This window comes from Nannobrachium achirus (assembly GCF_963921795.1).
Source record: "Nannobrachium achirus genome assembly, chromosome: 3".
Lineage (NCBI taxonomy): Eukaryota > Metazoa > Chordata > Actinopteri > Myctophiformes > Myctophidae > Nannobrachium > Nannobrachium achirus.
In genome coordinates, this window is record NC_137812.1 from 76153591 (window position 1) to 76175214 (window position 21624).

Consider the following 21624-nt stretch of genomic DNA (forward strand, 5'->3'; position numbering starts at 1 on the left):
GGTGTTGTCCCCATACAGGTGTTGTCCCCATGCAGGTGTTGTCCCCATGCAGGTGTTGTCCCCATACAGGTGTTGTCCCCATGCAGGTGTAGCAGACAGCGGTGTTCCAAAGCTCCTGACATCTGCATCCGTCTGTAGGCTGCTTTACAGAGAGCAGGCAAAAAAGTGTCCTCTCCAGACCATGAATGCAGTTTTCACTGTGGTGAAAGAAATGCAAATGCCCCCTCTTTCCATGCCATACCTGAAGGCAGCTTTCGAACTCTCCTGAGCTTGAATGCAGCATCTTATGATTGAAAAGAATTGTCCTATCTGTGTAGAAATCAAACAGCTAAAACAGCGTTGTGAGCTTGGAGGTTGGCTATTTTTTCACCAAAAGGCTCTTTTTAGAAATGTCAGCCCCTGCCTCTCTAACAGTCTCTGCACGTCCCTGGCAGAGAGAATGTCTTATCCAGTGCTGTTGGAGTAGCTCTCTCTTCCTCTCTGGTTGCTCCATGGTTCAGTGTTGCATTGTTCCAGTCTGCATGGTCAGAGGACCTGGAGGAGCGGTCGCAGACAGACTGGTGTTGTTTGTGTGTTGACAGGGTTCTGTGTTGTGATAGCTGATCTTTAGCCGCAAATTGCAACACTAGATTTTTTTATACTCTGATGAATCTAGGATTGCAATACCTCCCATAGGGATCCAATGCATCAAAACAGTTTTTTGCTATCTGATTGTATTAAACGACTTCAAACTCACCAATATTGTGGCTCTATGGAAAGCTTGGAATTTACTCTTGCTATCTGCAAAGTGTTTTTTTCCGGAAAAATCCATTGTATAATTGTTATGATTTATTTTCTGTCAAGAAATCCGAGCAGACATGGTTTATTTTCTAAGTGTTAAACTTCGGAAGCGCTCGTCTTCTATAACGCCATGTCCCGCTGCCTCCTGCATAATGTGACATTTAGAACCAGGTGGTCACAGGACCATTGAAGGATTTTCCACGAGCGCTTCCAAACTCCAGGACTTAGAAAAAATTATCACCTGAACCAAATTTCTTGGATAGAAAGTAGCTCATAACATGTCTACTGTGGATTTTTCTGAAACAAACACTTTGCAGATAGCAAGAGTAAATTCCAAACTTCCCATAGAGCCGCAATATTAGTGAGTTTGACGTTGTTTAATACAATCAGATAGCAAAATAACGTTTTGATGCATTGGCTGCCTATGGGAGGTATTGCAACCCTAGATTCATCCGATTATAAAAAAATCTAGTGTTGCAATTTGCGGCTAGCTGGTCTTCTGAACTACAAATGTGTTTTTGTTCTTTTTAAAAGGAGAAAACCAGGCCTTGTCCATCCTGATTCTCACATCAGCAGCTGCTCCTCCTTGTGGGTTGACAGTGCTGGACACGCAGTAGAGACGCACACACATGAAATAACAAACTAACTAACTAACTAACAAACTAACAAACATGAACTATCAAACAAACTAACTAACTAACTAACAAACAAACTAACTAACTAACACACTAACACACATGAACTAACAAACAAACAAACTAACTAACTAACAAACTAACACACAAACACATTACAGTCAGTCACCAGAGCTGACATGTCTCTCTTCCTGAATGTGTGGATGACTGGCAGTTGTTGCCAGGTTCTGTGAGGGAAACAAGCAACCAGGTCAATGAAAACAAGCCCAAAAGAAGCCACTAGGGATAGGGATTAGGGCTTTTTTTTTTAAAGATTTTCTTTGAAAATAAGCAATCTACAATCTCAACAGATGTGACACGTTGTGTGCTTGTAGATTGGATATTTTCAAAGAAAATCGTGAAAAATAGAAATCTGGGACATGAGACTGCTTGAGAAGCACTGGTTTCAACCATAAAAAACAACAACATTGGAAACAAGCCCTAACAAGCAACTACACTTTAGAAACTACCAATATTTAAAAGCAACTTTACAGTAAAAGAACCCCAAATGTGCTTATAATAAGCGGACATGGCAACACTGAGGTGTGGCCACACCCACTGGTGTGAGGAAGTACTCAGATATTTTTACTTGAGCAAAAGTAATAATACAAATTTCAGGCTTTTATGAACACCCTGAACAGTTTTTAATTTGCTTCATTCAATATTTAGTTATTTGATGTAAATGTTTGAATGTAAATTTTAACCATGATAGATTCATTAAAAACACCCATTATTTTTCGGACTCATACTACCCTCCTAATACGTCAGCAGGCCATGTTTTTTCAATAACTTTTTTCATTTATTTTTAATAATTATTGAAAAAAAAAAAAACAGACAGTCCAGTTAAGACCTTCACAATTCACCCTTTGTCAAGCCCCACCCATTGTCCCGCCCCTCTTCAGGCCCATTGGTTGCTGTGTCTTGGTGGGACACTCGGTGGGACACTCCATCCACTACCATTGTAATTCAGTTTCTTCGTATTGTTATTCTGTGTTCAATTCTCATTTCAAACTTGGTTTCAGTCAAATGGAGCCTCTCAGGTGCAGTATAGTGACTCAGCATGTTTTTAAATGTTTTTATTTCTCCAAAAATTATGTTTTAGCAAATTCAACATAAAAAAGGCGGAACCAGGGCGGGACAAGGCAGATAAAGCCTGCTGGTTGTTCAGTCAGGGACCAACCAGAAGGCTAACAAACTGTCTAATCTTAATCTCTGTGTGTCTGTCTGTCTGTCTGTGTGTGTCTGTCTGTCTGTCTGTCTGTCTGTCTGTCTGTCTGTCTGTCTGTCTGTCTGTCTGTGTGTGTGTGTGTGTGTGTCTGTGTGTGTGTGTGTGTGTGTGTGTGTGTGTGTGTGTGTGTGTGTGTGTGTGTGTGTGTGTGTGTGTGTGTGTCCCAGGCCATCAGAAGAAGTTGATGCTGGGCGTGCGACGACTGAAGGAGCTGCAGAGAGGGGGAGGGGCCATCAAAGGCTCCTCCCCCTCCGAGGGGGGCGTGGCTCCTCCCATCAGCCAATCAGGCGGCGGCGGCACCCCTCCCTCCAGCCCCCCGGGGGGCAGGACCCACGCCCCGCCCCCTCCCAGCCCGCTGGCTAAGCCCCGCCCCCAGCAGCTGCAGCAGGGGGCGTCGCCACCACCCCGGCCGCGGCCACGCCCCCCCATGCAGACGGCGGCGTCCGATTCGCCGGCGGTGACGCTGCTGCGGTTGCCCGGCAACCAGGAAGAGGAGGAGGAGGAGGAGCGACGGAGGACACACAGCCTGACGGGAGGCTCCTCCCACCTGGAGGCTGACTCCGCCCAAAGGTTTGTTTTAAAGAATATAAAAAATCTAACCTCGGTTCGAAGTGAAGCGGTGAACTTTTATTCTATGTGTTCTAGAGCTATGAACTCTGTATATACATTCTTTATATTCTGAATGAATGCATGTTTTATCTGGAGGGCCGAATTGCCATGTGAAGCTTGACCAATCCTCAAAGTATGGTCTCATTGGACATTTTTAATCATCCAATCATCAGACCGGGACGGACGTTACACACATATTCTGGACGTACGGGACAGATAAAACCTGTTCATTCTGGACTGAAATGACCATATATGGACATGAACGGGACACACAAAGCCACTCCTTGGAAGCGGCTTTCACCACTTAAAAAATATATCATATATGATAGTACTTTATTGTCAGTTTACCCTGAAATTTGTCTTGCGACACAACAGCCATGTATGCAACACATACCTGTATGTACACACATTTGACATGAACAACAAAGGATTGAAACAGGATTACATACATAAATACAGACAAGAGCAATGTCCACCACCTAGCCTACCTCTGGCTAAACTCCTGATTAATTATTAAAATCGACTGATGGACAAAGGACCTTTTTAGTCTGACCTTATTGTATTCTGGAACACCGTATCTCCTTCCTGAAGGCAGCAACCTATATTCTCTATTGATTGATTGATTGATTGAAGAATTTATTAGGAGTTTGCAATAGAAAAAAGTACAGTTTCACGACAGTACAAAGCACTGGTACAAGGTCAACTAAAAGGAGATCCTAGAAAGCCGAGGCTTATTTCCACAGGAACCACACTTTAAGTAGCTCATATAACATTGAAAGACAGACGGATAGAACATAGTACTTTATCTAGGATAATATAAATTTCAAAAGCAGAAAAAGCATAACATCAAATACAAAGGCAGAAAAAAAGGGTGGGGGGAGCATGGGGGTTTAGTCTATTTACAAGTCTCGAGTAGCAGCCGCCTGAAGGTGAGTTTTCATACCGATTTTGAAGGAGGCTGGGGATTTGCTCTCCTTTAAGGCTTGAGGAAGGGCGTTCCACATGTTGATGGTGTAGCAGGAGAACGAGTTAGAGCCTTTTTTAGTGTTAAATCTACGTTGATGATGATTAGTGGAGCTGCCTCTGGTGTTGTGATCGTGAACATCCTTGACCTTTAAGAAGTAGTTAGTCAGGTACATGGGAATCTTGGAGGTGTAGTGAATCTTGTACACCAGGCCCATTGTAAGATGCTGTACTCTGTCAGCTACTTTGAGCCAACCCACGCTTTCGGTAAGGTGGGCCCGAGGAGGAAGACCAAGCACAACCCTAATTAGTTTGTTCTGGGCTGTTTGGAGCTTTAACTTTAAGGCAGCTGGGGCGTCGCGATACCAGACAAGGACTCCGTAATCAATGAGGGGCCCAATAAGAGCACCTCCTAGTGTCTTTCGGGATTTAATATTGATCAGCGGGGCAACCCTTTGCAAGAAAGAAATGTGTTGGTTGACTTTATTGATTACCTTGGTAGTCATTTTTTCACTGGATAGGTTAGCCTCCAGGATGCAACCCAGGTAGCAGATGTGTTTTTTCTTTCTATCACAGTGTCACCTACTTTAATTGTGAAGTTCTCACCTGAGTCCTAGAACCGGCCCTGGCTCTGCGTGTGCAAGTAATAACCTCTTTGTCTCCGCCCCCTTACAGATACGCCACCGTATGCCGCAGCAGCTCTGCCAGTAGCTCTGCCTCCGGCGACGACGTCACCGTCAACCGCAGCCAATCGTCCGTCACGCTGCGGCCGCGGAGGAAAGGCCGGCCCCCGACCCCGCCCAAGCGGGGGAGCTCCTCCGCCGGCGCCGGGGGCAGCGGCGAGGGGGAGGGGCTTCTCCTGGGCCCGCCGGCCTATCGGGAGCGGCGAGCCAGCGACTGCGGGGGCCTGGCGGCTTCGCTGAAGAGGCGGGGCCAGCAGCAGCAGCAGCAGCAGCGGGGGTCTGTAATAAACATTAATTAATTATTATTGTAATAGACATTAATTAATTATTATTGTAATAGACATGAATTAATTATTATTGTAATAGACATGAATTAATTATTATTGCAATAGACATGAATTAATTATTATTGTAATAGACATTAATGAATTATTATTGTAATAGACATTAATTAATTATTATTGTAATAGACATTAAAAACACTACTTTAGTCCAGTGGTTCAGCAACACTTTCAGGCCGCGACCCCCAAAATAATCATATTTTAACTGGGGACCCCCAAAATAATTATATTTTAACTGGGGACCCCCAAAATAATCATATTTTAACTGGGGACCCCCAAAATAATCATATTTTAACGGGGGACCCCCAAAATAATCATATTTTAACTGGGGACCCCCAAAATAATCATATTTTAACTGGGGACCCTCAAAATAATCATATTTTAACTGGGGACCCTCAAAATAATCATATTTTAACTGGGGACCCCCTCTCCCCCCTGACAAGCACTAAGAGTTGAGGCATTACATTTTGTACAACACGTCGGCGTTGTGAGCATGTAGATCTGCTATTTTCACAATTTCTGCCTCTAATAATATTAAAAGTTCTACTGCCAGATTTATTATTTATTTATTGGGGCTGGTGCCAGCAAAAAACCCTACTGTAGTAAAGAATAGGGATGAGACGATAATCAATATTATCGTTTATCGTGATAAAAAAAACACTCACGATAATCATATTGTGGAGATTTAAATGTATCCTGAAATCATCCTCCGTCATGCACTGGGATCAGAGCTGCATATCCGGTACCATTTAAACCCTCTGTTGGTAAAACTCAAATCTCTTTGCCAAAAAATAGCAGATCGACAAGCTCACAACGGGTCGCAATCGCGACCCGCAAGACGACCCGTTGTGAGCTTGTAGATCTGCTATTTTCACAACAGAACTGTGTTATACAAAATGTAATGCCTCAACTCTTAATGCTCGTCAGGGGGGGGGGTGGGGCGGGGGGGGTCCCCAGTTCAAATATGATTATTTTGGGGGTCCCCAGTTAAAATATGGGGGTCACAGCCTGAGAAGGTTGAGAACCACTGCTCTAGTTATGTGTACTGTAGCATAGCATAACATTGACAGATACACACAGCAGTCCATACAGTGACAGTGGTATCATTCTGTGCCCCACAGGTCAGAGGTCATGGAGAGGTCGGAGGGCGGCTCGGGCAGCGTGCGCAGCCTGGCGGCCATGTTGGAGACCACCATGGGGGGCGGAGCTAAGACCCTGCCCCGAAACCTGGGAGGAGGAAGCAGCTACCTGCAGGTGTGTGTGTGTGTGTGTGTGTGTGTGTGTGTGTGTGTGTGTGTGTGTGTGTGTGTGTGTGTGCGTGCGCGTGCGTGTGCGTGTGCATGTGTGTTATAGCGCTTCACGGGCCCCTCGATTCCGAAATGACCCGAGAGGACCCTACACCCGTATGGGTTGGATCTGTGTTTTATCATAATCGGGGCTGGGTCGGAATCGGACACATTGCCTCGGTACTGGGGTCTGTCTATCTAGCCTCGCAACAGCCAGACTCGAGTCTGGGAGTTCTCCATAGACAACGCATTACGCGATGACGTAGTTACTCACTTTGACTGACAGGTCCAGTCAGTAGTCATCAGCGCATCAAAACATCGTCGGGAGAACATCAAATACGTCTAATAATTCAATTCAATCAAGCCAGAGGCCAGGCTGAGTAGAAAATACCAGCATATACCATCATAGCAAACAAACCGAAATGACTTGCCTCTGGACTTAAAATAGCCTAAATCCTTTATCCCTTAATGCACCTTTCGTTTGGATGTTACGGTAATTGCGACTGTAAGGAGCTACTTACTATAGAAACCTGCAGCAGTTGTGTCCTGCTACCCTGAAACTCTTATCCTGTGACACATTAGGCCCCCCCTAGTGGTGACACAGTTCCAAACAGTGACTGTCAATCAACAACAGCACTGCCCAGGACACAACTACGGTACACGCCGGAGCCGTGGTGAACGGGAGGCGGACAGAGTTGCGTTCTAAACGTTTAGACTGCAGACCCACAGTGTGTAACCAGATTAACCTTTTTGTTGCCACCCATTAAAATCTTCAATGTCTTGCATTGCCAGAATTGCCAGAATTTTAATGTGCACGATGTGCACGGGTCATGCACGGGTCATGCACGGTCCAGGATGATGCACCACACGTGTGCACACGATTCACAGCTTTCAAACAAAAGAATCTTCATGGAAATCCGTTCAGGCATTCAACAGATATAGGCTGTAGTGTTTTCTTCAAATGTAAACAAACATGGCTGCCATGCGCTGTTCTGGGAGTCAAACATGCATTTCACCATCACGATTATAACAAAACCGGAAGTAGGGAGTAGGGAGACAAAACAAAAAGAAAAAATTGTGTGTGTGCTCCAGAGTGTGTGTGTGCTCCAGTGAGTGTAACAGAGTGTGTGTAACAGAGTGAGTGTGTGTGTGCTCCAGTGAGTGTAACAGAGTGTGTGTGTGCTCCAGGTCAGTCCCGGGTCGCTGCGCCGCCAGACGGGTTCGGGCGGTCTGGGGTCGTCTGAAGACGACGACGTCATCAGCCGGCGCCGGACCATTAGCGGCCCGCCGGAGGGTTTCCCCGAGAACATCCAAGCATCCGACCCGCCGTTGTCGTCGTCATCGCCACGGCAACCGGCCCAGCCCCGCCCGGAGCCCCGCCCCCGCTCCACCGTAACCACGGCGACGACGGCCTCGGAGATCGTGGACGGCACGGCCACGCTGCGGCGGAGGCCACGCCCCCCGGCGACAAAAGGCGTCGATGCCAACGACCTGGTAACCATGGCGACCACGGTCAGCACCATGACCACGGGCACCGACACCGTACGCAGACGACCCTGCACTGCTGCAGACCACGGTTAGAATAATTAATATTATAGTTACTATGATAATGTTGTTATAATATTATAGTTATATTATAGTATGACACCGTACGCAGACGACCCTGCACTGCTGACCACGGTTAGAATAATTAATAGTTACTATGATAATGTTATTATAATATGTGTCCGAACACAGCTGAGGGCTAGTCATTGAATTTTTCATTTTCATTTTTTCATTTCATTTGCAAGCTGGGAATCATAGCTACAACATGATATATTGGTTGTGAAGATTGACCCAACAGTTTTGTAGATATGGCTTATAGAGTTATGCCATGCAGAAATACTAGATCTGAGAAATTCAGCCTTTTAGATGAAATGTAACCTGCAAAATGTGAGGTTTCTCTTCACATTAATGAAAAAAAAAGTCTTATTTACATGCAGAGTTAAGCTCTGGCGTTTAAGTAAAATGTAGCCTGATATTTATGAAATGCTTTTGTGGCTTTATCACATTTTAGAAAATAAATAAATAAATAAAATAATTTCAGGGCTGGTCTAAAGCTGTGCTTTCCGAAATGACTGCCCCTCTGCTATGCTGGGACACATATTATAGTTATATGTGACTAGTGCTGGTGGAAAGGTCCATAAGTCTGCGATTTTCAAACAGTAGAAAAGTTAGAAAATTAAGTCAATTATTTTTTTTTTGTATTTTTCGCTTTTTTTTTTTTTTTTTTTCATATCACACAGTTCGAATTTAGAACAAGGGTTTCATGTCAAAAGATAGTTGTTTTAAGGTAATACAATGGCTACTTTTATTTGTTAAACTAGGCTGCTTTTGTAAGGAATTGTCCGTGGTTTTTGGGAGAGGAGAGATTGCGCTCTGAGAACTCATTGTCTCGAATTACACACTTTGAGCACCGCCCCATACAGCATGGTGCATCTGGTTGTAGTGTGTAAACACTCTCAGTGACTAACTTCATCTCGCTAATGTTATTGGTTTGCAGAAGACAGTATTCTGGAAGGATTTATTTTTTGATTTATACGTCGTAATCTGACTCTCTGAGTCGCTCTCGGGCACACAAAGAAAGACGTGGCGATGGATTCTCGTAATGGACAGCATATCTCACATCTCAGCCTCTCGTCTGTGGTAAAAAATAAAGCCCCGCCGCTCACAAACGCTTCTAACCTTTTGTGAACATTCTGTCCAAAAAGTAAAGGTCCTATACCCTACTCTCAACTGTTTACTTTTCAAGCGTGGAAGAAAATCCAATCAGCGTGTTGAAATAAAGAGTTTATATCGCTCAATTTGTCAGCCGGTGCATTCTTTTACCCACTTTTATTCGTTGTGTCTATACCACATGACAAGGGGAGGTAGCGTGTCTAAAAACATGGGACCGGCTGACAAAATGAGCGATATAAACTCTTTATTTCAACAGGTTGCTTCGATTTTCTTCCACGCTTAGGAAGTAAACAGATGAGAGACCGGCATAGGACCTTTACTTTTTGGATATAATGTTCACAAAAGGTAAGAAGTGTTCGAGAACGGCGGGGATAATGAGGCGTCAGCTTTATAGTTCAGTTGTTACTCAAGCTCACTGCAGCCCATGAACGGACAAGTTTCCCCGTCCTGTGTCCGAGCTAGATCTACCCTTTGGCTGCACCTCATTGGCTAAGGGCCCTGCCTTTGTACAAAGGCAGTGTCTTACGTAATTTTGAGGAGAACTTGACTGAAAGATTACGTCATTTTGAGGAGAACTTGACTGATAGCTAAATAATGAAGATAACATACGTGTGCTTGCTATCAGCAAGCCCACAATTATATCATATTATGGTTATTAAAGCATAAAAGCATAAAGATCTCCCCAACGGGCACTGCAACAACATTACTTCTGAGACTCTTAAATGTGATATACTTTATATACTTGAGATGTCATGTGGGTGTTGTTGTAATTTATATCAGGTTGCACTTGTTGTTGGTGATGTCACCAAGAACGCTGCTCCTCATTGGCTGAGGGCCCTGCCTTTGTGCTGTCGATCAGTTTATGAGCGGTGGTAAACCACTCCATAGAGTGGCTGTGCGTGTGTCTGTAGCCTTTTTCCTCAGCGTTTTGCCATAGTAAAACGTGTGTGTGTGTGTGTGTAGCATAGCCTGTACATCCTAGACTCAAATCCTAGTCTGAAGACGTTATGCAAGCACGACCACCGCTCACTTCACATAAGGTGTGATTTTTAGAATAACCTTGACCTATTAAGTTGTGGTATAACATACTGGTCTCGCCTTTCAGACGAGCCAACAGTTATACTAGTCCTGTGCACGGGGGTGAGCACACTGCACAGAACTGTATGTGAGGGATTGAATGTAGGAGTCTCAGCAGTAATGTTGGAGAACCCAGACCAGAACAGTTTTAACTAGAAATACTGTCCCTACGAAACAGTGTGGGCTCGCTCGTGACTAACTGTCATGTGAAGCTCAACCAATACTCCAGCTAACACCACTCCCAGATCTTTATTCCACCAATTGCGCCTCATTGGCTAACGGAACACGATATGCGGCGTGTTTTCGCCTTTGAACTGTCTGCGGACTGCGGCGGAAAATAATGAGGATAACGTAGTGTTCTCGCCTTTCAGGCGAGCCCACAATTAGAGCTTAGAGCTTCAGTGAAGCTTTTATTATTATTATTATTTTTACTTTGTCAGATACAGTATTCTAAAAGGTCAGAGCCTATTATATTGTGTAATACAAACTCAACAAAACTAAGATAAGTTCAATTAGTTTCAGTAAGTTTTATAAACACACAATAGAGTTTCAGTTAGTTTTATAAACACACAATAGAGTTTCAGTTAGTTTTATAAACACACAATAGAGTTTCAGTAAGTTTTATAAAAACACATTAGAGTTTCAGTTAGTTTTATAAACACACAATAGAGTTTCAGTTAGTTTTATAAACACACAATAGCGTTTCAGTAAGTTCTGGCTTTTTTTTATTATCATAGTTTTCATTTAGTTCAGGTAACGAAAAAGTTTTTTTTAGTTTTCATTATTTCAGTCAACTATAATAACCTTGCTTCCAACCAATCAGGTGGTGTCGTTCAAAGCAATAGCCAATCGCAGCCAAGCGCGGCAGGCGTCAACCAATCAGAGTCTGGGACACCGGCGAGCGGCGGCCTGAAAGCGACCGACCAATCACAGCACAACGGAGGCGTGGTCTTGAGGCGGCGTCCGGCGTCCGAGGCTCCGCCTCCTGAGAGGCCGGAGGAGGGCAGGGAGAGCTGTGAGTGGATGGAAGCCAGGAAGTGTCTGAAGCCGCCCACCTCGCCCAAACCAATCACAGCCAGCACCCGGACGCAGGGCGACGCCCCCACCCCCATGAGGAGGGTCCCCATCCCGGGGCCCGACCCCCCCGACCCCACGCACAGCCCTGGTGAGAGAGAGACACACACGCACGCACACACTGTTTTATGTAAACCAAGGGTCTTCAACAGGGGGTCTGAGACCCCTAGGGGGTCCTCAGAGTTACTACAGGGGGTCCTCCAAATCTTTAAGTGATAGAAACTTTCTCCTTTTTATATGCATGCACTTGAACCCTAGTGTCCATATGCTGAGAATTATGCGCAATACAAAAATCAAACCTCGGTTCGAAGTGAAGCGGTGAATCGGAGTATAAAATTGTCTAGAGATACAGAATTCTGAAATCTGAATGCATGAATGATTTTATCTGGAGGGCTGGATTGTCATGTGAAGCTTGACCAATCCTCATTTTTAGGGACATTTTTAATCATCCAATCATCAGACCGGGACCGGGACTACACACATATTCTGGACGTACGGGACAGATAAAACCTGTTCATTCTGGACTGAAATGACCATATATGGACATGGGGACACACACAAAGCCACTCCTTGGAAGCGGCTTTCACCGCTTCAAAAATGTATATTACAGCCTCCCACAGTTTTCTCAGATGAACTGATGAACGTCATAAGGCAGGAGATTGTATGACGTCACTCATTTACTCATCCCAAGGCCTAGGAGGGCCGTAGGGATGATGTCATGGTGGATGTTTGGGCAGTCAGGGATCTCCAGCGCTCTCCATTCTCTGCTGTGCGTAGCAGGGTTTGGAAGCTGCTGCAGTCCATTCCTTGATGTTGTCCATCCAGTCCATTCTTGTTTTTATTTCCTTTGTGGAGCATCCATCCTCACTCACAAAGGACCAGAGGTATTTGAAGTCCTTTACTTCTTCCAGTCTTTGCCTGTTCATTGTGATGTTGGCTGATGCTGAGTGGTTGTGACTGTAAGACCAGGATCTTGCTTTCACTTACCTCCATGCCGTACGCTCTCGCTACGCTCTTCCAGTCTGGTGGTTCGATCCTGGAGTTCGACTTCGCTTTTACCCAGGAGGTCGACGTCATCAGCGAAGCAGAGGTTTGAGATGGGTCTTCCTCCGATGGATATGGAGGTGTGGAACTCTTGGAGCGCTTCTTCCATGATGTTCTCCAAGAAGATGTTAAATAAGCCAGGGGAGAGGAGACAGCCTTGACGGAGACAGCTTTGACTGTATGAGGTTATTGTCAAAGTTGTAGTTTTTGAGAATCTGCCACAACCCTTCATGCCAAACACGGTCAAAGGCTTTTTTGAAGTCAATGAAGTTGTGTTATAGGTCGTGTTGCTGCTGAAGGTGCTTCTCAATCAGTATTCTGATGTTGAAGATTTGTTCGTGGTGCTCCAACTTGGTCTGAATCCTGCTTGTTCCTCTGAATAATCTCCTCTGCCTTGGTCCTCCATCTGTTCAAGATGATCCGCAGCAAGGCTTTGCTTGCGTAACAGATAAGGCTGCTGGTTCTATGGTTTTGACTGTCTCTTGAGTCCCCTGTCTTGGGAATGGGGATAATTAAAGATTGTGTCCATTTTGGGGGACACTGTTTGGTTTCCCATATCATTTGGCAGATGTGAGTCAGTGTTTTTATCACCTCTTATCCTCCATGCTTCCAGAGTTCTGCTGGGATGTTATCAATGCCTGGTGATTTGGCGGGTTTCAGAGTATTGGCACATCTTCACACTCACTGCTGGACTTTGTGGCATTGGAAAGTATGTTGGGGCCCGACCCCAACATACTTATTGAAACGTTGTACAGCTCCTGACAGCACTCGGTCCATCTCCTGGTAACTGCTGCTTTCTCAGTTAGCAGGGAGATAATAATAATATGATAATTCATACAGTGTAGCATCATACAATTTATATTACCATAATACTAATGGTGAGACAGAGTTCATGTTGACGTCATCACATGGATTCTAGAATGTAGTGCTGTTCCCCTTTAAGAGCCACATGTGTGCTCATCATTATTATATATTTTTTTCTTTTTACTCTTTATCCCACAATTTTGTAACCCATTTTATTCACCCGGTGTCAATTATCTAATGTAATCCTGGGCTCTGCTCTCCCTCTGCCAACCTGGGGAGAGCAACGGACTGACCTCATACTTCCTTCTATGCATGAGGAGTCAAAGTTGCTTCTTTTCACCTGACAGGGAGGAGTTTTCCCCGGTTGGACGTAGCGCGTGGAAGGAACACCTTATTCCAACCAGTTCCTTTCCCCACCATCAGGCGCCCCAGCTGGCCAGGTGGAGGCAGTATAGAGACCACTGCATGTTTTTTTTGTGAGGGTACAAAACCCTAGGGGACACGGGGAGAACATGCAAACTCCACACATCATCTTATTTATTGACACCGATGGTCCTTGGTAACATATTCAGAGGAACAGCGCAATCATTGTGATAAATCCAAGGAAACAGTCTCTCAGTGAAGTTGTGTGTGAAGGTGTGTATGTGTCCGTAGGTGTTAGGATCAGAGAAGGACAGCTGTCCTCTGTCCCAGTCCAGCTGGACTCTGATCCTCTGGGGTTTCTGATTCACTAAGAGGACAGTGGATGACCCGGGTGAGTAGAATGCAGGTTTGGAGCTTGCTGTGTATTTACCATCCTTTAATTGTATTCTCCAGTATTTACCCTCTCTGTCTCCCTTCCTCTGGTACACTGACGCTGCCATCACACCCACATACCAGTCCACAGCGTCTCCAACCTCAACATCCCAGCTGTGAGTCCCGGAGTTAAAGCCCTCAGAACCCAGGACATAGCCATAGTGGTCAAACCTCTCTGGGTTGTCAGGAAGCTGCTGCCTTTCTCCACGTCTCACACTGGTCAGATCATCAGACAGGGTGTATACTGGATGGGCAGTGTTGGGGTCCAGAATGATAGGAGTGTAGGAGTCCTTCATCTTGTCCCAGACTCTGAAGGTCAGGTTGCCCAGGTGTTTGGCCTCGTCTATCAGAGCTCCTGAGTCCAGATGCGGGTCCTGCAGTGTGAGCTGAACTCTTTCTACTGTGGCCTTGTAGTTCTGAAGAGATGTGTTCGCATCCTCTATGGCTCTGATTGTGTTTGATATGGTGGATTTGTCTCTGTGCAGATCCTCAATCTTCTCCTTCATCATGTGACTCTTCTGCTGCTCTTCCTCCTTCAATGCTGTGATCCTGGCCTCCTTTTCCTCTTGAAACTGTTCTTTAATGCTCTTCTTTGTGTTCTGTGTCTGGACCTTAATGTGTTCTGCTGCTTGCTCACACTTAGTCGTAACTTCATCACAGAGCTTTAGTTTCTCCTGTAAGCTCGTCAGTGATTCCCCAGCTGCCTCCTTGGGTTCCTCCTTGAAGGTCTGACAGATGTTCTTCAGAGCCAGGTTACAGGGAGGATCATTCACTGAAGATGTTTTCTTACAAACTGGACACTCCTTTGTGTACTTGTGTCTCCACCAATCCTGCAGGCAGGCTTTGCAGAAGCTGTGGCTACACGACAGGAGAACAGGATGTGTGAATATGTCATGACAGACAGGACAGGAGAAATCCTCCTCTGAAAAAGACACTTTCCGTTTTCTCAAATGGGACGCCATGATAACCTCTGGGTGAAACTTCAAACACTCTGCTCAAGACAGGAAATACATTCAGTTTCTCTGGAAATAGATCAATTTAGAGATGACATCACAACGATGTCACTGTAGTTGTGTGCACATCATTGGTCAGCTCCGCTGAGTGTTGTCATGCCTTGCAGTCACTTGATTTAAAACTTCATGGGACAAATTTACCAGCAGCTTTTCTAACGCTATTGTGATGTCACACGCAGCTTGACCAATAAGAATCCTGTGAGACACAGACACACAGAGATGTTGTCCACAGCTAGGCGTTTATCCCATGCTTCTTGTGATTCAGGCATAGTTTTACAACTTATAGCATTAACCGACATTGTCATTGTTTAATAGTAAGATATTATGATGTCACCTGAAGCTTGACCAATCATGGAGACACTGCCCTTTGCCCCTCTCTGATTGGCTTGGGGCATAAACACAGACACACAGATTGTCTCATACAAACAAAGGACTGACGTTTGTATGACCATAAAGAATAATTGCTCAATGCTGACAGCCGGTCAGCAGGTGGTTTCATGAATGTTTGTATATAGAAAATATTTTAAGCCAATAAAAAACAACGATATACCAAAAATCCCACATTTATATACAGTAGCTGCTACAAAAAAGTTCAGCTGTTTTCAACGTAAGATACAAAGCTACACATTATGCTGCGTAGCTTTGTATCTTTTGTTTTAAGAATTAACATTTGGACGCCTTGGCGTACGGTTATGTTCCCAGGTGGGGGGGGTCCTATATGGACCGGCCCAGCCCACTACGGCTTAGTTCAGTTTGATTTGCGCGCCGCAGGCAGAAAGAGACGGTCGAGACACCAAAGCAACAGCTCTATGCCTCTCAACATATTTTCTACAATCTATGCTCTCATCACCGCAGCACAACAACAGCCGACCAGCAGAAGGTAATTAACCCTGCAAGGCCCGAATTAATTTCTACTGGCCCAAAAAAAAAAAAAAAAATCAGATGGTGTTGTAGGAGTCCTAATCACAGGAAAATGTAATGTTAAAAAATTAATAATGTTTTTGTAAGGTTTTATAGCCATAATTCATAAATCATAAATCATGCTCTAATTTGCATTTTGGGGATATTTTTCACAATATTAACATATGCACGTGTTCTAGACATTCTAATGATCACGAAAAAAAATATTACAGGCATTTTACTTATGTTTTAGTGAGGAATAGCTTCAGTTAACTCATTCTGTGCCAGCGCCCTCTAGGGGCCAAGGAATGCCAGGGTATCTCTCATAGGCGAGCGCTTTAGCTTCCAGGACCTCACCTTCCAGGACCTCACGTGCTCACGTTCATGCACGTCATGGAAATGTCCCGGATGATAATGCTAACAGAATGGCTATTCCCATTTTGTCATCTAAAAGATCATTTTTGGGCAATTTCGCCGTAAATAAACCTCGCGCCGCTTCCCTAAAGACACAATCCAGAGATATAAGCCTTCAAAGATGTGGTCTTTCATTGGATTAGGCGGAGATTGACGATTTTGTTCGCAAATTACGGCCGGCCGGGAGGTTGCTAGCTTTCGGCTAGTAGCTAGAAAAATCAGGCCAGGCTTCAGAAGGCCTCTTATCATTTTATTCATTTAATTAAAAAAAGCCGGACTACTTCGGGATCGGCACACTCGTGTACTCATCGGAAGCGGTGCCGAACATCGGGTGAACATTGGGGAGCTCAAAAATGTATTTTAAACCATTTTTAATGGAATATATCGTCGGACAGAGTAGAACGGCTAGCTGGCTAGCGGCTAGCGAGCCAGGACCACCCACGACTCTACAAGCAGCTCGGGGTAAGTGAATTAATAAAAAAAAAATTGTATTGGATTGAAATAAAGCCGAACTAGTTCGGGATCGGCACAGAATGAGTTAAAAAGTGAGATGTTGTTCGTCCAGACACTGGAATTTCAACTTCTCTGGGAGGTGTGAATGTCAGTCTCTGTGGGGGGTATTTATATGCAAATATCGTGGCCAATGGCATTGTAATACTAAAAAATAGGATTTAATGGTGATGTTAACTCAAACTCTGCCATCAAAATACCCCTTTGTACCCCTTCTCTGCCATGCCCGTAGAGCCCGTAAATGTAATAAAAATGAATTAAAAAACATTTTTTTATCGAACCGAACTAAAATAGGCCGGAACTAATGCTCCGTGATCGGTTTCTACACGGACACATTATTGAGCGGACAACTTTAACATTGGAGTCCCTGAACCGGAAGCGGAAGTCCGTCCTCTATTTTGGCCCGTTAACTTTCTGTCTGCACTCCGCGGCTTACAGATGGAGAACTTATTGATCAATTGAAAAAGTTTCAACGGATTTGAGAAGCTGATGGAATACGCGAACACACGATGCATAAGCAGTGTCCGATCACGCACGATGGGAACTGGACGAGCGCCCACGTTAACAGGTAGGAGAAGCCGGCAGTGAAAGACATAGAGAAATTAACGGGCTTTACGGCCGTAAACTACGAATGAGTTAATGTGAAAAAAGAACAGGAAAACTAATTATAACATTTTTTAAAAAATGATTTAAAAAACGTTGCCAAAAAGCAACGCTGGGCCTTGCAGGGTTAACCAGCTCCTTACCTAATCTGCTGCGGACGTGCAAAGTTTAACAAACTCTCAAAGCGTGTACGTTGTTTAAGTCAAAGGAGCATTGTTTTCATATCATAACATGAACTTTAGTTTAGTCAAAAGCTTGTAATCCACACTGGTCCACACGTGAGTTCTGTTTACATTGAGCTGCATACAGGCTGAACCAAGTAGCCAATAACAACAAGCAGAAGCACTTCCTCTCAAAATGGTGGATTTCAAAATAAGATAGGCTACTCCCGTAATATGATTAGGCAACTGGTTTTATTTTTAAGTCTACTTACAGGAGGTAATGGACTTAATTAGAATTACATGACATGGACCAGTTTGGCTGACACTTGACATTTCTTGGCCCAGCTCAACCCGGCCTGCGGGCCTCTTCCAGCGTCCACATGGTCCTAGTGCCGGCCCCATTCGAGGCTTTTTTCCTCTCCCTTTTGGAATCTAGCGTCGCGGCAGCCCAACTGGTGGTCCGGACGAAACGTACGTGTCCCTGGCGGGGAATACGCCCCTGTTTGGACGGCCAATATCTGTGATCGACCCAACTAACTAGGCTTGTGGTTTTTACCTGGTTTTCTCTCAATGAACAACCGTGATGATCCGTGTGTAAGTTAAGGTCCATGGTTTTGACAAAACTCGCGATCTGGGAAAAGATCTACACCAAATGACACTGCTTTCTAACGTTCCTAGGGTAACCCATACTCATTCTCACACTTTTGCACTGACCGAATGGACACTTTTTTGGATTGGCACTGCCCTGATAATTAATCAAACGCCCAATAAATGATAAATAAATAAATAATGGAGCATGATTGATTTTAATGACATGCTGTTTTTACCAAACATAACAGTCTTTGTCCTGGTCCTTAAAACGTGTGTTAAAATGTTAAAACTGAAAACTACACTCCAGGGAGCCATGGCAGGTTTTTTTTCTTCTCTCTGATAACATATACCTATAGATTCATGTAGGTGTGGTAGTTCAAAGATAATATAGATTCATGTAGGTGTTGTAGTTCAAAGATAACATACCTATAGATTCCTGTAGGTGTGGTAGTTCAAATATAACATACCTATAGATTCATGTAGGTGTGGTAGTTCAAAGATAACATACCTATAGATTCATGTACCGGTAGGTGTGGTAGTTCAAAGATAACATACCTATAGATTCATGTACCGGTAGGTGTGGTAGTTCAAAGATAACATACCTATAGATTCATGTAGGTGTCGTAGTTCAAAGATAACATACCTATAGATTCATGTAGGTGTCGTAGTTCAAAGATAACATACCTATAGATTCATGTAGGTGTGGTAGTTCAAAGATAACATACCTATAGATTCATGTAGGTGTTGTAGTTCAAAGATAACATACCTATAGATTCATGTAGGTGTCGTAGTTCAGGGACAATACAAACACAGGGGAAAGCTAAACGGTAAATGGTAAGTGGTGCATTGGAACGTTACAAACACAGAGGAAAGTAACAGCAGAACAGGTGATAAAACCACTCCCTCCCCTGGACGATCACTAACTAACCCTAACTAACCCTAACCCTCCCCAGTCCCCTGGACGATCACTTTTCTGAGCCTAATTATTCAAACAAAACGTCATAGGACCTTTAAAGTGTTGTCAGGACAAACTAACAGGAACTTTAAACTTGTGGTCTCTCCTCAGCCGCGGAACACAAGCGCCCCCCTCCTCCCCCCGTCTCCCCCAAGCCCCGCGGACCCCCCACCGCCCCCAAGCCCTCCCCCAAGCCCTCCCCCGTCAGCTCCTCCCCCGCCCCCTCCAGCCCCACAACAACCCCCTCGGCCCCCCCTGACGTGGTCCCCTCCTCTCTGAGCCTCATGTCGCCCCCTCCCCCGGCCGCCACCTCCCCCTCCTCCCCCCACCCCGTCAAGCCCCCCCGCTCCTCCATCGCCGGGCTCTCCATCGACCTGACCCTCCCCCCCGAGGATGAGGAGGAGCCGAGGAAGACACGCCCCCAGCAGGAAGAGGAGGAGGAGCCTTCAAAGCAGCCAAAGGTATGACATCACCATACCATGGCCAAAGGTATGACATCACCATATGATAGCCAAAGGTATGACATCACCATATGATGGCCAAAGGTATGACATCACCATACGATGGCCAAAGGTATGACATCACCATATGATGGCCAAAGGTATGACATCACCATACCATGGCCAAAGGTATGACATCACCATATGATGGCCAAAGGTATGACATCACCATATGATGGCCAAAGGTATGACATCACCATACCATGGCCAAAGGTATGACATCACCATACCATGGCCAAAGGTATGACATCACCATATGATGGCCAAAGGTATGACATCACCATATGATGGCCAAAGGTATGACATCACCATATGATAGCCAAAGGTATGACATCACCATATGATGGCCAAAGGTATGACATCACCATATGATGGCCAAAGCTTAAAATCTGAAAAATCCACTTTGTTGGGAAAATGAAAAAGAAAACTACAAAGTTTTTGTGTTTTTTCTTGTTAATGATAACCATCAGATAATACACCATCTCTGGACTATATTACAATATTATGTGTTAACTACACTGATCTCATATTGTAAATGCAGATAAGAGGTTTTTCACCACCTTTTCTGGATAATTCTGCAGATTCACTTAAGCGTTCAGTGATTGCACAACTAAATAATGACAAATAGTACTGAAAACAATTGTTTACTACAAACTGAAAGACATTTAGATGGTCTGCATAGCATAGAAGTCCCTATAGTCAGCTCTGTCTGCTGCTTAAGTAGTTATGGTGCAGATAGGAGTTTTTTTTAATGATAAATGCAAAACGGTTTTGGACATACAAGGTTTTCACCCGACAACGACGATATTTAGGTTTTTATATTAAGTTTTTTACTGATTATCTTCTTGGTCTACCAACGTTATTTTTTTCTAGATTGATATTTCTATGCATTTGATGTATTGATGTTGCCTATTGCAAGCTCTGGATTTGGAGCGTCTGCTAAACGAACTGTAACCTGCAGGAGGAGGAGGAGAAGAAGAAGAAGAGGAGGGAGGAGGAGGAGAAGAAGAAGAAGAGGAGGGAGGAGGAGGAGAAGAAGAGGTTGGAGGAGACCAGTGCCTCCCTGACGGCTGCTCTGAGATCTGCAGAGGAGAAACATGACGAGTGAGCACGACCGCACGCACACATGCACGGCACGCACGCCACGCACACATGCACGCACGCAGGGGCGTCACAAGGGGAAAGTGGGACTGAGTTACCAGGGCCCAAGGTGGAGGGGCCCTAGTAACTTTAGCTATTGAAAAATAGCAGATATACAAGCTCACAGCACGGCACCGAGTGCCGCGCTGCAAGCCTGTAGATTTGCTATTTTTGAAAAGTTGTGAAAATGTGTGCAAATCTTTGAATAGATGTATTTTTTAGGCAAACATTTGTAACTCAAATTTTGCTTCTGGGGGATGGTCCCTGGAACTAAATATTTTGAGATGGGGGTCCGTGGCCAAATACATACCATTTTGGGGGTCCTTGACATGAAAAGGTTTGAGCATCACTGACATGGAAACATGGGTTTCTTTCACACATTTTCACGATTTTTCAAAAATAGCAGATCTGCAAGCTCGCAGCGCGGCACTCGGTGCCGCGCTGTGAGCTTGTATATCTGCTATTTTTCAATAGTTAACATTCATGGGGGGCCCGCAGTGAATCCTTGTACCCAGGGCCCAGGATTTGGTGTGACGCCCCTGCACGCACGCCACGCATGCACGCGCACGCACGCGCACGCACGCACGCACGCACGCACGCATGCACGGACGCACGCACATTTTAAATGTTTATTCATGACCACATGGACAGAAGCACAACGATGCCTCGTACAAAGGTCATAAACAATGACAGTGCAGTCAGACAATATGAAAGAACAGTCATTTACAAAGAGCTTAAGCCTTAAACGGCGCAGAACATTT

The 21624-nt window shown here is 44.7% G+C and overlaps 1 protein-coding gene across 1 annotated transcript in view; it reads left to right on the forward strand.

Annotated features, from left to right (window-relative positions):
- Positions 1-21624, forward strand: part of LOC308282459 (uncharacterized protein) — a gene marked incomplete at both ends in the record, with an annotated part of 121115 nt that overhangs the window by 89014 nt on the left and 10477 nt on the right. The window contains 8 exons of the mRNA XM_080722805.1: positions 2850-3252; positions 4930-5181; positions 6400-6532; positions 7753-8140; positions 11183-11524; positions 13936-13999; positions 14913-14956; positions 19335-19684. Of these exons, the coding sequence (XP_080578931.1) occupies positions 2850-3252; positions 4930-5181; positions 6400-6532; positions 7753-8140; positions 11183-11524; positions 13936-13999; positions 14913-14956; positions 19335-19684 (1976 nt within the window). The remainder of the gene's footprint in view (positions 1-2849; positions 3253-4929; positions 5182-6399; positions 6533-7752; positions 8141-11182; positions 11525-13935; positions 14000-14912; positions 14957-19334; positions 19685-21624) is intronic.